At 41.7% G+C, this 13,511-nt stretch overlaps 2 protein-coding genes across 2 annotated transcripts; both read right to left on the bottom strand.

The window, feature by feature from the left end:
* Positions 1 to 11,183: 11,183 nt before the first annotated feature.
* On the bottom strand, positions 11,184 to 11,726 carry LOC138880969 (uncharacterized). The gene has a single exon (XM_070161155.1). The coding sequence runs from the start codon at positions 11,724 to 11,726 to the stop codon at positions 11,184 to 11,186; it is 543 nt and encodes a 180-aa protein (XP_070017256.1).
* Positions 11,727 to 12,640: 914 nt separating this feature from the next.
* Positions 12,641 to 13,102, bottom strand: LOC138880968 (uncharacterized). The gene has a single exon (XM_070161154.1). It carries the CDS (start codon positions 13,100 to 13,102, stop codon positions 12,641 to 12,643), a length of 462 nt encoding a protein of 153 aa, XP_070017255.1.
* Positions 13,103 to 13,511: the final 409 nt, after the last annotated feature.

Here is a 13,511-nt window from a genome sequence, read left to right as displayed (position 1 = left end):
AGGATGTTACTATTGGTGATGATAGGGGTATTGAGGATGTAGGGTTAGATATTTGTTCCAAATGTGGATGGGTTGTCTAGGTTGATTCTTGATGAGGACCATATCTCGTGGTGTTCCATTCATCCAGGTGCCGCGAGGATGTAACAAGATTTGAGGCAAAACTATTAGTAGTGGAGGATGGAAAAAGATAATGTTGAGTATGTTGCTCGGTGTATGTAATGTCAGCAGGTGAAGTATGAGCATCAGAGACCCGGTGGTTTAATTTAGAGGCTTGATATTTTGGAGTGGAAGTGGGAGCGTATCACGATGGATTTTGTAGTTGGACTTCCTCTTGAGGAAATTCGATGTAGAATAGGTTATTATGGACAGACTGACCAAGTATGCACACTTCATTCTAGTTGTGACTACCTACTTTTCAAAGCAATTGGCTCAGATTTACATTCATTAGATTGTTCGCCTTCATGATGTGCCTGTGTCTATCATTTTGGATCGAGGAACTTCGTTCACTTTGCAGTTTTGGAGAGCGGTTCAGCGAGAGTTGGGCACACCGGTCGAGCTAAGTACAACATTTCATCCCCAAACGGAAGGGCAGTCCGAGCGCACTATTCAAATCTTGGAGGACATGTTACGTGCCTGTGTGATCGACTTTGGAGGTTCATGGGATTAATTTCTTCTATTAGTAGAGTTCGCCTACAAAAACTGCTTCCGGTTGAGTATCCAGATGGCTCTTATGAGTCCTTATATGGGAAGAGATGTCGTTCTCCAGTTGGTTGGTTTGAGCCTGGAGATGCTAGGTTGTTAGGCACTTATTTGGTCCATGATGCTTTGGAGAAGGTAAAGTTGATACAGGAGCGACTTCGTACGTCACAGTCCTGGCAGAGGAGTTATGATGATAGAAAGGTTCGTGGTGTTCAATATATGGTGGTGAGAAGGTTCTGCTCAAAGTTTTGCCCATGAAATGTGTGATGAGATTCGGGAAGATGGGCAAGTTGAGCCCTTAGTATATTGGACCTTCTGAGGTTTTTGAGAGGATTGGAGAGGTGGCCTATAGACTTTTCTTGCCACCTAGTCTATCGGGAGTTCACCTATTGTTTCATTTCGGCACGGTACAATTGGACGAGGATCTGACTTATGACGTACAACTGATGGCCATTTTGGAACGGCACATTTGGATGTCGAGGTTGAAGAATATAGCTTCGGTGAAGGTTTATTAGAGAGGTCAGCCAGTGGAGGAGGCTACTTGGGAGACCGAGAAGGAGATGCAGAGCACATATCTACACATATTTGAGATTCCAGGTATGATTCTAGACCTATTCGAGGACGGACGTTTGTTTAAGAGGGGGAGAATGTAATGACCCGGCCGGTCATTTTGAGTATTTAGACATGTTTCCCCAGCTTTGCTTATGTGTATTTGGGGTTTCATAATTTTCTGGGGTGGTTGGTTTGGTTTCGGGGAAGTTTTGGAGTCAATTAAGACACTTAGTCCCAAGGTTAAAAGCTTAAGATGAAGGAGTTGACTGGAGTTTGACTTTTATATAGACGATTAATGGAGTGTTGATGGTTCAAATGGCTTCTTATGGTGATTTTGTACTTAGGCATATGTCCGGATATAGATTCGGAGGTCCGTAGGTTGGTTTGGTGCTTTTTGGCGAAAGTTGGAAAGTTGATAAGTTTGACTGAGAGTTGACTTTATTGATATCGGGCTTGGATTTTGGTGCGGGGAGTTGGAATGGGTCCGTTGTGTCATTTGAGAATTGCATGCAAAATTTGAGGTCATTCGGAGTTGACTTGATATGGTTCATCATGAGTTTTGGAAGTTGAAAGTTCATTAGTTTATTAGGCTTAAATTGGGGTGCGATTCGTGATTTTGATGTTGTTTTGTGTGATTTGAGGCTTCAAGTGAGTCCGTGTTATGTTTTGGGTGTAGTTGGTGTGATTGGACGAGGTCCTGGAGGCCTCGGGTGTGTTTCGGATGGGCTACATGCCATTTCTTCATGTTAAGGAGTTGCTGGTTTTCTGATATTCTATAGTTCATCATGATCACAGATGGGTGTTCGCAATCACGAATTGTGTTTTGGGTGGCTAAGGATTTACTCATCACGTTCGTGATATGGCTGTCCCATTCACGTAGACTTGAGGGGAGAGATGCATCACGTTTGCGTTCTACGAGTCGCAATCGTGTAGAGGAATAGCTGGAGGGGGGCGCCAGTGGTTGGCCTTCGCGTTCGTGCACGAGGGGCCGCGTTCGCGTCGGCCAGATGAGCAAAGGGACTGCGTTCGTGGGCTTCAGACCATGTTCACGAAGAGGTAATATTGGCAGATGATTTTTTTCTTCGTGATCGTGAAGATGGTCCCACGATCGCGAAGAGGACACCTGGGCAAACTTGTATAGTACTCTATTTTGAGGGCTTTTGTTTTATCACATTTTGAGTTAGAGAGCTCGATTTTGGGCGATTTTTGAGGGAATTTTCACGATTTGGATCGGGGTTAGTGTTTGTTACTCAGATTTATTATTATTTCATGATTCCATCTTTTTTTAGCATTTAATTGGTGATTTAAAGTGAAAAATTTGAGAATTTTAGTAAAAACTTTCCTAAAGTGAAAATTGAGGATTTGAAGGTCGATTTGAGGTTGGAACTGGATGAAATTAATATGGTTGAACTCGTAATTGCATGGGTATTCAGAATTTGTGAGTTTGACTCGATACTGTGGTGTCAGCCCAGAGTTGATTTTTTGGGTTGACTTTTTGATTTTGATAAAGATCGAATCTTTATTATTTGAAGTTGTTTCCGATGGCATTATTTGATGATATTAAGTTTTTTGTGACTAGATTCGAGTCGTTCGGAGGTTGATTGGCGTGGGAAGGCCTTTTAGAGTATTGATTTGTGCATTTTAAGATAAGTAACATTTCTAAACTTGGATTTAAGGGTAATTATCCCTGAGAACTATGTTATTTATAATGTGTTGGAGTGACACACATGCTAGATGATGGTTGTGTGTGCATGAACTAGAGTATTCATGATCCGAGTGGACTTTAGACTCTTATCGGACTTGTTTTGATATCATGTCTTGTTATATCCGTGTTTCTCTACTTGTTTGGTTATTTGAGCTATGATTTATATTAAAAATTATATTTAGGCAATATGATTAGTTTGATGAGATATAATGGGACTTTTTTTGTTGTTTTGAGTTATCTGTCTTAATTGTAGTTATACACCCAATCATGATTCTTCGTTTGCATACCTTATCTTAGTCTCTGTACTTTATTCATTGTTACATCATGCTATTGTTATATTCCATATGTGATATTGTTTGGCTGAGTTATATAAGATTGTGAGCCCTTGAGACTGGTGAGGTTGATGACTGAGGTGGGCCTTAGAGCTGTGTTGAGAGTGATATTTGGATCGGGTTGCACGCTGCAACAGGCCATATTAGGTTTTGATTAGCGCTTGTCCAGGATCTGCCCCTCCGGAGTCTTACATGCTAGAAGTGAGCGAAAACACAGTGATATATACACGTGCTTTGGTGAGACGCATTGATGACAGACACCCATACAATGCTGAATGATTGTGTGTATGCTGAAGTGAGCATTTTATCAGATACCTTGAGGGTGATGAGAGTGAGAGTACTAGAGGATATCATTGTGATATCATTTACTTGACATGCATATTTGACTTATAGGCATAGAGATGTATTTTCCTCATGCTATCTGGTAAAAGAAATGTTCTTATCTATGTTGGGCTGTAACTGTTATACTTGGAAGAATGTATTAATTTCTGTAATGTGAACGAGACGAATATGATAATTCCTTTAAGCTATTTACTGTAACTTTCATCATTATATCGTGTGTTGTTATTGATATTGGTCTCTGACTGTTTTATCTGAGTTCGTGCTTTCAACCCAAGGATAGGTTTATTACTTATTGAGTACATGAGATTGGTTGTACTCATGTTGCACTCTGCACTTCATGTGTAGTATCCAGGTACTTTCAGACGCAGTGATTGCTAGAGCTGTGTTGGTACCAATACTTGAGAGACTATGAGGTAGCTTTTATTACATCTGCATACCTTGAAGTTCTCTTTCATTTATTTCCTTTTTACTATTTCATTGTCCTGACAATTATATTGAGGAATTGGCTTTGTATTTTGATATTCAGTAGTGCTCATCTGCTCATTCACACCAGATCTTTGGGATGGTTGTAGCAGTATTGATGTTGTTTTCATAAGTTATTTCAGAATATTTCTGTTGTTGAGTTATTTAAATCATGCTTATTCAAGCTCGTTGTTATTGTATGACTATTGGTTTGTCTAGCAAATAATGTTAGGCATCGTCGCGACTCCAATGGGAGTTGGGTCGTGACAATGTGTTTGGTTTAAAGATGGATGTACTTGAATAAATTTTGTTTCTTATTTTAATCTTGGATGTTTCATGGCTTATACAAACGATATTTTCTGAATAATTCATTATTAAATTAAGGGTTAAAGAACATGATTAGATTCATAATGGCAAACAATTTATGCATTCCTAATAATAACTGGGAAAGGATGAATTAATATATAATGTACGTATCATAAGATTCCAGTTAATAATATTCCTTCTTCAACTTTTGAGTCGAATAAAATAATTTCCTTAGAGCTAATGCTTTTTAGCGGCCCTGTATATTATGAAACATTTACTCATATTACCTGTAAATTAATTAAATATTTTCAGATGTAATTTTATTTATTGTTAATTAATTACCACGACATCTTTTCTATAATTAAACCAGCAGGTATTTGATACTGACATAAAGGTGAAAGAAATAATTCTTATAACCTAAGAAAATGTATGTTGAAACTTGAACTAAAAGAACACGTCTAATGATTTATTTAACTAATTGTTGTTGCCAAAAACAATCATCAAACATATAAAATAAAGGACGAGCACTAGGCTATTTCTGAGGTACTGTATTATAATCCACAACATATAATGATTTGAGTCAGAGGAGATTATTTGTGAATATATTTTAATTTTTTTTTAAATATTGGTTTTTGGTTTGTTTAAAAGTTGAGAATAGTGAAAAGATTTGGATTGAACAGATTGGATAACGATTCATTAATTAGCTCAACTTGACTTAGTCCATCTTGACCCAAATGAACTTTGGACAGGATTGTGCATTAGCCCGTTTATTTACTAAGCGCATCTTGACCCACCTAGCTTCATCCCAAACAGCCATCCCTATGTCTACTGGGATATATTCCGTTTTGGATTTGTTTACCTCGAAAAATGGAAGTAACAATTAGATGTGATTTGTGGTTTTAAAGATATGTGATTTATTCCAATACTAGTGAATATACAAATAATATAAAGTTTAAGTAAGAAGAATTGATGAACCAAACTAGTGTTGCTAGAACATTAAGGACCTCAAGCTCGATTCTCCTGAGGGCCGCGAGGTCAGCTAAGAGCATTGAAGTATGAATAATAAAGTAAAAACAATAAATCTAAAGACAATTGTTGAGCACGGTAAACAAGAAAAGCAAAGTAGAATATTCTTTTGCAGTGAATAATGTATCCTTTACAAATGATTTGGTCCCCTTTATATAGGAGGAGAAAACTCCAATATAGTACATTCCTAATTGTGATAAATAATTCTATTGGTACAAGTGTATAACCATCTAGTACAAACCTGTACCATTTCGTACAAATATTATCTTTTGATTTATGCCTTGATTCACGTGTCCCTGAGAAATTTCCGCTCTTTCTAGAGTGGCTTCGAGATTGTATTGCCCTCGATGTAGGTTGTGCCAGCCTCCGATCTACTCTCTCAAGTTGCGTGTCCTTCAGCCGGGTCCAACCCTATTTACCCGGACTCGGACTTATAGCCCAATTTAAGACTTTGAAATCGGGCTCCTTGATTTTGACCGTATACAGATAGTCCCTGCATTTGTTAGAATGAAATGATATGAAACGACTTAGATTCCCGAAGTCATTTATGGTGGCACCACTCTTATGACGTAAGCGTTGAAATGACCAAAGCGTCCCGTCGGTTCTTTTCCCAAAAACAATAAATGCTTGTCAGAGCCGGTCGGCCACCACTACTAACGAACCGTCGCTGCCTTCCAGTATATATACTTGTTTTCTCTTCTCATTAAGGAATTTTCCACCTTGCAACACCTATTCTCTTCTATACTTTTCCTTTTCACCTCTAGTTCCTCCGTTTCATCGGCTCAAAACCTCACCGGTTCACTCGTTTTCTTCTTATTTTTCTAAGGCACTGATGGTGAAAACTTCCAAATTTGTTCCTCAGAAAGAAAGGAACTCTACTTCTACTTCCCGTCCGGCCGGTGGTAAACCGCCGGCTCTTCATGAGATTGTGCCGGGAAAATTTTCCTTAAAAAGGAATTTATAATCGAGAGCCCTCCCGATGTTGCCGGACGTCGAGAGCATGCATCGAGGTACATAAGGTCAATTGAGGAAAGTCATCTTGATGCTGTGAGGAGGGAGTGTAAATGGGGAGAGGAGGTCGTTCTGCAAATACCTTCTCGAGGGGAGGACATCACAACTTACGTTGTGGGGTTCCTGAGTGTATATACATACCCCTTTACATTGGATCCCCTCGACCCGCTCGAGCTCGAATCTTGCCGAAGATATCAAGTAACCCTGGGCCAGATTCATCCATCTTTTTGGCGGATCGTAATAATGATGAGGTTCTGTAGTGAAAAGGCCGAGCTCGATTTCACCCTTAGCCACCTCATTCGATTATATTGACCTCAACATTTCCGAGGTTTAATAAAACTCCAACACCGATCAACCAATTCCTTCTTCGCCAATAACGACGAAGGCAAGGATCGAGGTTGGATGAGCCGGTTCATCCGGGTGAGGACCGTCGATATTATTCCCGAGAAGTTCCTGTCGTTCCCCAAGAAATGGAATTTCGAACGTGAGTGGATTTCTTTAATTATTTTCCATAATTTTTTTAAACTTTGCATAATTACTCCTTTCCCCTCTTTGCAGTGGTTCCGTGGATGCCTAATGCGATTCTCGACCTTGAGGACTAGGTTCGCAAACTAGCTGCTACTTCTTTATACGACAAACGCAAATGGTGGGACTTGTTTAAGGTCAAGTAGGAAGAGAAACATCACGGTACATGCCATAATATTTCTTTCCTCATTAAGAATATCTTTCTTCATGTGACATGATTCCTCTATCGCAGGTATTCATGAGTTCTTTGAGATGAGGTCGCCCTCTTCCAGGGAAGAAACAAGATCTTCGGCTCCAAATCCTAAGGAGGATAGCAAGAGGACCTCTTCCTCGACGAGAGAGGACACCCAAAGCCAAACAGAGCCCGCTCGAAGGCGTAGGAGAAATGTCGTCATAAGTGTGGACATTGACTCGGCCCACCAGTTTATGGATGATGATGGTGACGAGATAGAGGGTTCGATGTTGCTGGCTCAAACCAGGAAATCTTTCGAGGCTGTCAAGCCTACTGAGTTCGGGGCCCCTAGCCTCGAGGAAGGATCTTTAAAAGAAAAGGGGGATGAAGGCCCTGCTTTACCTGGCGCGACAACCGCTTCTCAGACTTTCGGAAATACTCTAAAGGGAGCAAACCTCGAAGCTCCTCTGCTTGAACAAAGCGCCTCGGGTGATCTCCCCAAGGCCATAACAGTAGTTCAACCCTCGTCGTTTCTGGCCTTCTCTGAAGATACCATTAGGGATGCTCAGAATGTGATGACATTCGAGCTTGGCGGGGTCCCGAGTGAAGACGGCCCTTTCCAGGGTTACTTTATTGAGTTCGATGAGGCCGACCCAGCTGATGGGTTTAATTGTAAGTTTTAGCGGCCTTGATATTTCTCCAATGCCATACTTTTCTTCTTCTGTCTAACTAATCATTCCTTTCTTTTGTGTAGGCCTTTGAAAAATTGAAGACCGAATTGCGCCATTATGAAGTCGAATTGCGTAGGGTTTCGAGTGAGGAGAAAATGCTTAGGCTTCTCCTTGACAAAAAGGAGTAAGAACTGAAACATCTCCGATCGGAGCTGACCGAAGCTTGTGAATACGAGAGTGAGCTAGAAAAGCAGGTAACCTTTGTTCCGAAAAAATATGGGCTACCTCTCCCTTCTTTGGAGGCTAATACTTCAATATCTCAGTTGTAGCAGAAGCTAGATATGATCGGGCAGCTTCAGGGCGAGGTCAATAAAATCTGAGCTGAGTGCAATGAATGGAAAGCGAAGATGGATGCCCTCGTTGTGGCTAAAAATGATGTGTTGGTGAAGGTATCGACCTTCGATGTTCAACTTCGAAACACTCAAGGGAGCAACTTGGTTCAAGCTGGTAGAATAGCTGAGCTTGAGGCTGGTCTTGCGAAGGCCAAGGCCGAAGTGGTGGAAGTCTGGGCCGAAGCTAGTGTAATACAGGCCAAGGCCAACAGGACGGTGACCATCTATTTGAAAGATGCTGCCGATGTTTAGATGGAGTTGAGGGAGGCTTCCGATTGGGAAAAAAGAATCAATGACTATGTCCGACTCCGATCTCGAAGGGAGACCCTCGAAGAGATTCATGCTAAGGGCTTTGATCTTTCCAAGGAGATAAAGCAAGCTAAGCAGACGAGGATTATGCAAAATTTTTCCTTTCCTCCGATGACGATGATGACGCTGGATATGATGAAGAGGAGGGGGCTGTCGAAGGACTTACCCCCGGGGAAGAGGCTGGTCCCGGGGAAACGACAGGTCCGAGGGGGAATGCCCCTCTGGAGTAGGTAGAATGTTTTCTATCTTTTTGTAATTTTTGCTTTGTACGACCCCCGTGTAATATCTTTTTGTATATATAAAAAGAATTTCCCTTTGTCGTTTGCCCTCAATTTTTCTTCAGCGTTTGTTAAAGTTTTGATGCTCTAACCTCTGAGCATTGAATCAAATTTGGGGTAGAGTAGATCCTCAAATATTTGTATTTTGATCAACGACCAATAATAGGTTACCACTTAAGGTTCGATTCTTCGAGCTAAGTTTTAGTTCGGGAATTTTGAGTCCGAGTTGGGTAAGGTCTTCGAGCATGGTGTGCTTCGGCCTTAAATCTCTTTAAATATTTGCCCTTAAGGTCTTTTAGGTTGGCCCTTAGGCTCTTTTAGTTTGGCCCTTAGGCTCTTTTAGGTTGGCCCTTAGTCTCTTTAGGTCGGGCCAATTCAGCCTCTAAAATAGCTATAAACTTTTCCCTCTTTTCAACTAAAAATCTTAGTGAAAATTTTGTATGCCTTAGCATGTGTTTTTTGTACCCGTTTGAGTTTTTCGAAGGTTTGACGTATCGGAACCTTGTTGGTTATTTGTTTGCATACACATAATTGAATACCTCTTGAGGTATTTTTGAAGGCCGATTTTATCGAAGCCCTTGGATTAATTGAGGGCCGGTTTTATCGAGGCCTTCATATTTTTCGGAGGCTGAATTTATTAAAGCCCTTTATAGTTTGCTTTTGCCGAGGGTAGCCTGTTTTAACCGGTTTTTCAATAGTTGAAGGCCTTTAATTTGTAGCGAAAGTCGAACGTCTCCGAATCGTATTATTTTGGTTGTAGCCTTTGTGTGACCGTAACTTTTATTATGGCCATAGCCTTCGGGTTTGTCACTTGGACTTGTTTCCCGATATCTTTCCGAACTTGTTCGAAAAGTTAGACCCCGAGTATATTGGCCTTGACCTTTGTTTTAAGGGGGTGCCTCTTTGAGGTATTATGAGTCCGAATTTTCGATTACTCGGATGTGTTGACTGTCAGTGACAATCCCCGGGTATTTCAAGGTACTTTGGCCCTCGAGCCGCTTCCCGTAGGATTGTAAGTGTGGAGCTCGTATGAGATACAAGGTGTTTTTGATATAACCTGAATGCTTCTTTAAATAGTTAATACATGCGTACATGTTTTGCCGTCGGGGCTCGACTATTCTATATAGACACAGTTCATTTGACCATTTGGCCCATTACAAAGTTCTCATATCGAGGACCTCTTAGGCGTGAAATATCTTTCTCAAAAATATAACCTCCGAGGGTGTTGCCCCCCAGTATTTGAGGTTGATCGAAAAGAAGCCTTGAATACTTGTTGAATATTCTTTAGGTAGCATATAGGTGTTGCCTCATTAAAAATCTTGCCAGTAAAACCCATTTGGGATAAAACCCAATCTAAGGGAAAAAGAGTGCAACACATGCTTTCAAACCCAAGATCTTCGAGCTGAAAGGTTCCTCGATATCTCCACTCGAACATCTGCAAGGAGTTAGTTTTAAATGCAAACGGAAAAGGGGAGAGGTCATACCTCAGCAGTAATATCACTTGAGCAACGATACATTCCAATTGTTTGGTAGTTGCTCACCATCCATTGTGCTAAGTTTGTAGGATCCTTTCCCTACAACTCCGAGGACACGGTACAGTCCTTCCCAATTGGGACCTAGTTTCCCTTCGTTTAGGTCTCGAGTGTTAAGAATGACTTTCCTTAGGATGATGTCTCCGACTCTAAAATATCGAAGGTTTGTCCTTCTGTTGTAATACCTTTCGATCCTTTCTTTTTGTGTGGCCATTCAAATTAACACGGCCTCTCATTTTATCGAGTTGTTCGAGAGAGGTGTTCATAGCCTCGTGATTTGAACCCTCGATGGCATGCTAGAACCTGACGCTAGGTTCCCCGGCTTCGACTATGATCAATGCTTCAGATCTGTATACCAAAGAAAATGGGGTCTCCCTCATGCTCGACTTCGACGTCGTTCGATATGCCCATAGCACCTCGGGTAATGATTCTCTCCGTTTGCCCTTTGCATAATCTAACATTTTCTTTAAGTTTCGAATGCTGGTTTTGTTTGTAGACTTGGCCTAACTATTTGCACTTGGGTGGTAAGGTGCTGATAGGATCCTTCTGATTTTATGGTCCTTAAGGAATTTTGTTACTTTACTACCGATGAACTGTTTCCCATTGTCACATGCTATTTCGACAGGTATCCTGAACCGACATATGATGTGGTCCCATATGAAGTCGATGACTTCTTTTTCTCTTACCTTCTCGAAGGCCTGCACTTCAACCCACTTTGAGAAGTAGTCAGTCATAAACAAAATAAATCTAGCTTTACCTGGCGCCGTTAGTTGGGGGATGGCAATGTCCATCCCCCATTTCATGAATGGCCACGGGGATAGGACCGAATAGAGTTGTTCACCAGGTTGATGGATTATCGGTGCAAATCTTTAGCATTTATCACACTTTCGAACGAACTCCTTGGTATCCTTTTCCATGCTATCCCAATAATATCCCGCTCTAATCACCTTGTGAACCAGAGAGTCTACACTAGAATGGTTCCCACAAATGTCGTCATGGATTTCTCTTAATACATAATTTGTGTCACCGGGTCCCAAGCACACTGCCAGTGATCCATAGAAGGTTCTTCTATACAACGTTCCAGTTTCAGCGAGTGAGAATCGAGTTGCTTTGGCTCGAAGTGTTCTTGACACTTTTGGGTCCGCGGGGAACTTCCCATGCTTCAAGTAGTCTATGTACTTATTCCTCCAATACCACGTTAAACATGTTGAATTAAACACTGCATGGCCTTCTTCGACCACTGCCATCGATAGTTGGATGACAGTCCTAGGGACGATATCATCTTCTTCTACCGATGACCCCAAGTTTGCAAGTGCATCGGCCTCGCTATTCTGCTCCCGAGGTACATGGTCTAGCGTCCATTCCTTGAAACGGTACAATGTCACTTGAAGTTTGTCCAAGTACCTCTGCATTTGGTCGTCTCGAACTTCGAAGCTCTCATTCACTTGATTTACTACCAAAAGGGAGTCACACTTTGCCTCGATGACCTATGCCCCAAGGCCCTTGGCTAGTTTGAGACCTGTAATCATGGCCTCATACTCGGCCTCATTGTTAGTCAATTTAGAAGTCTTGATAGAATGCCTAATGATACTGCCCGTAGGTCGTTTTAAAACAATGTCGAGCCCGGATCCTTTCACATTTGAGGAAGGTAAGGATCTCCTGGCCAGCCGTAGCATCGATCAATCGATCGATGTTGGACAGTGGGAAAAAATCTTTAGTGAATGCTTTGTTCAAATATTTGTAGTCTACACACATTCTAAGTTTATTCCCCTATTTAGGGACTACCACTACGCTAGCTAGCCATTCGGGATATTTTACTTCCCTGATGGACTCTATTTTGAGAAGTTTGGTTACCTCTTTTTGATGAATGCATGCTATACCTCAAACTGAGGTTTCCTCTTTTGCTTCACCGGTTTAAATCTGGGATGGACACTTAGTTGATTGGTAGTTATCTCCGGTGGGGTCCTTTTCATATCTAAGTGGGTCCAAGCGAAGCAATCAATATTATCAATGAGAAACTGACTGAGTATTTTCCTGAGTTCAGGGGTTATCCCCGTCCCCAGGTATACCTTTCGTTCTGGAAGATGCTCGATCAATATGGCTTTCTCGAGTTCTTCGACCGTGGACTTCGTCGCATCCGATTCCTTGGGGGTAATGAAGGTTCGGGGGATGAGGAAATCCTCTTCTCTGTCCTCAGTCACCTATTCATCGAACATGAGTCCCACGGGCTCAACTGAGGGCACGGGCTGTGATTGCTATTTGGCCACTTGTTCGTCCTTCGACTTTTCTGATGTGGATGGTGCCGATACCGGTGCCAAGTCGTGCACTACAAAAATCTCCTTAGCTGCATGTTTCTCTCTATATACTGTTTCACGCCATCCTTCATTGGGAACTTCATCATCTGATGAAGTGTCGATGGCACCGCCCTCATGCTATGGATCCATGGCCTTCCAAGCAAAGCATTATACCTCATGTCACCTTCGATGACATGAAATCCGGTGTCTTGTATTGTTCCGGCCACGTTGAATAGGAGGATGATTTCTCCCTTCATTGTTTCACTTGCCATGTTAAAGCCATTCAAGGCCCAAAATACCGGTATGACTTGATCGAGCATCCCGAGCTGCTCCACGACCCTTGACCTGATTATATTTGCCGAACTACCTGGATCCATGAGAACACGCTTAACTTGAACTTTATTTAAAAGGATAGAAATTACGAGTGCATCATTGTGAGGTTGAGATAAAGCCTCGATGTCTTCCTCGCTGAATGTGAGGGTGTCCTCAGGCATGTAATCTCAAGTCTGTTTCTCCCTTGTGATGGATAATTTGGTATGTTTGAATATAGGTCCCTATGGGACGTCAACTCCACCAATGATCATGTGAATGACATGATGAGGCTCTTCTGATTCATCCTTCCTGTTTGCAACTCTTTCTTGAAAATGGTTCTTAGCCCAATCGCTAAGAAATTCATGAAGATGCACTTCGTTGAACAACCGGGCTACCTCCTCTCTAAGCTGCCTGCAATCTTCGGTCTTGTGCCCATGAGTACCGTGATATTTGCACGTCAAGTTGGGGTTCCACTGAGAAGGATCGATCTATATAGGCTTAGGCCATCTAGTTTCTATAATTTTCCCAATAGCTGAGACAATGCCTGATGCATCTATGCTAAAGTTGTATTATGATAATCGGGGGGCCTTG

Source organism: Nicotiana sylvestris, chromosome 11 (assembly GCF_000393655.2).
Source record: "Nicotiana sylvestris chromosome 11, ASM39365v2, whole genome shotgun sequence".
Lineage (NCBI taxonomy): Eukaryota > Viridiplantae > Streptophyta > Magnoliopsida > Solanales > Solanaceae > Nicotiana > Nicotiana sylvestris.
Note: the sequence above shows the minus strand (reverse complement) of the source record. Positions and strands in the feature narration are given on the sequence as shown.

Coding starts and splice junctions, on each gene's coding strand:
- LOC138880968 (XM_070161154.1), bottom strand. CDS start 13,102: ATGCCTGAGGACACCCTCACATTCAGCGAGGAAGACATCGAGGCTTTA.
- LOC138880969 (XM_070161155.1), bottom strand. CDS start 11,726: ATGCAGAGGTACTTGGACAAACTTCAAGTGACATTGTACCGTTTCAAG.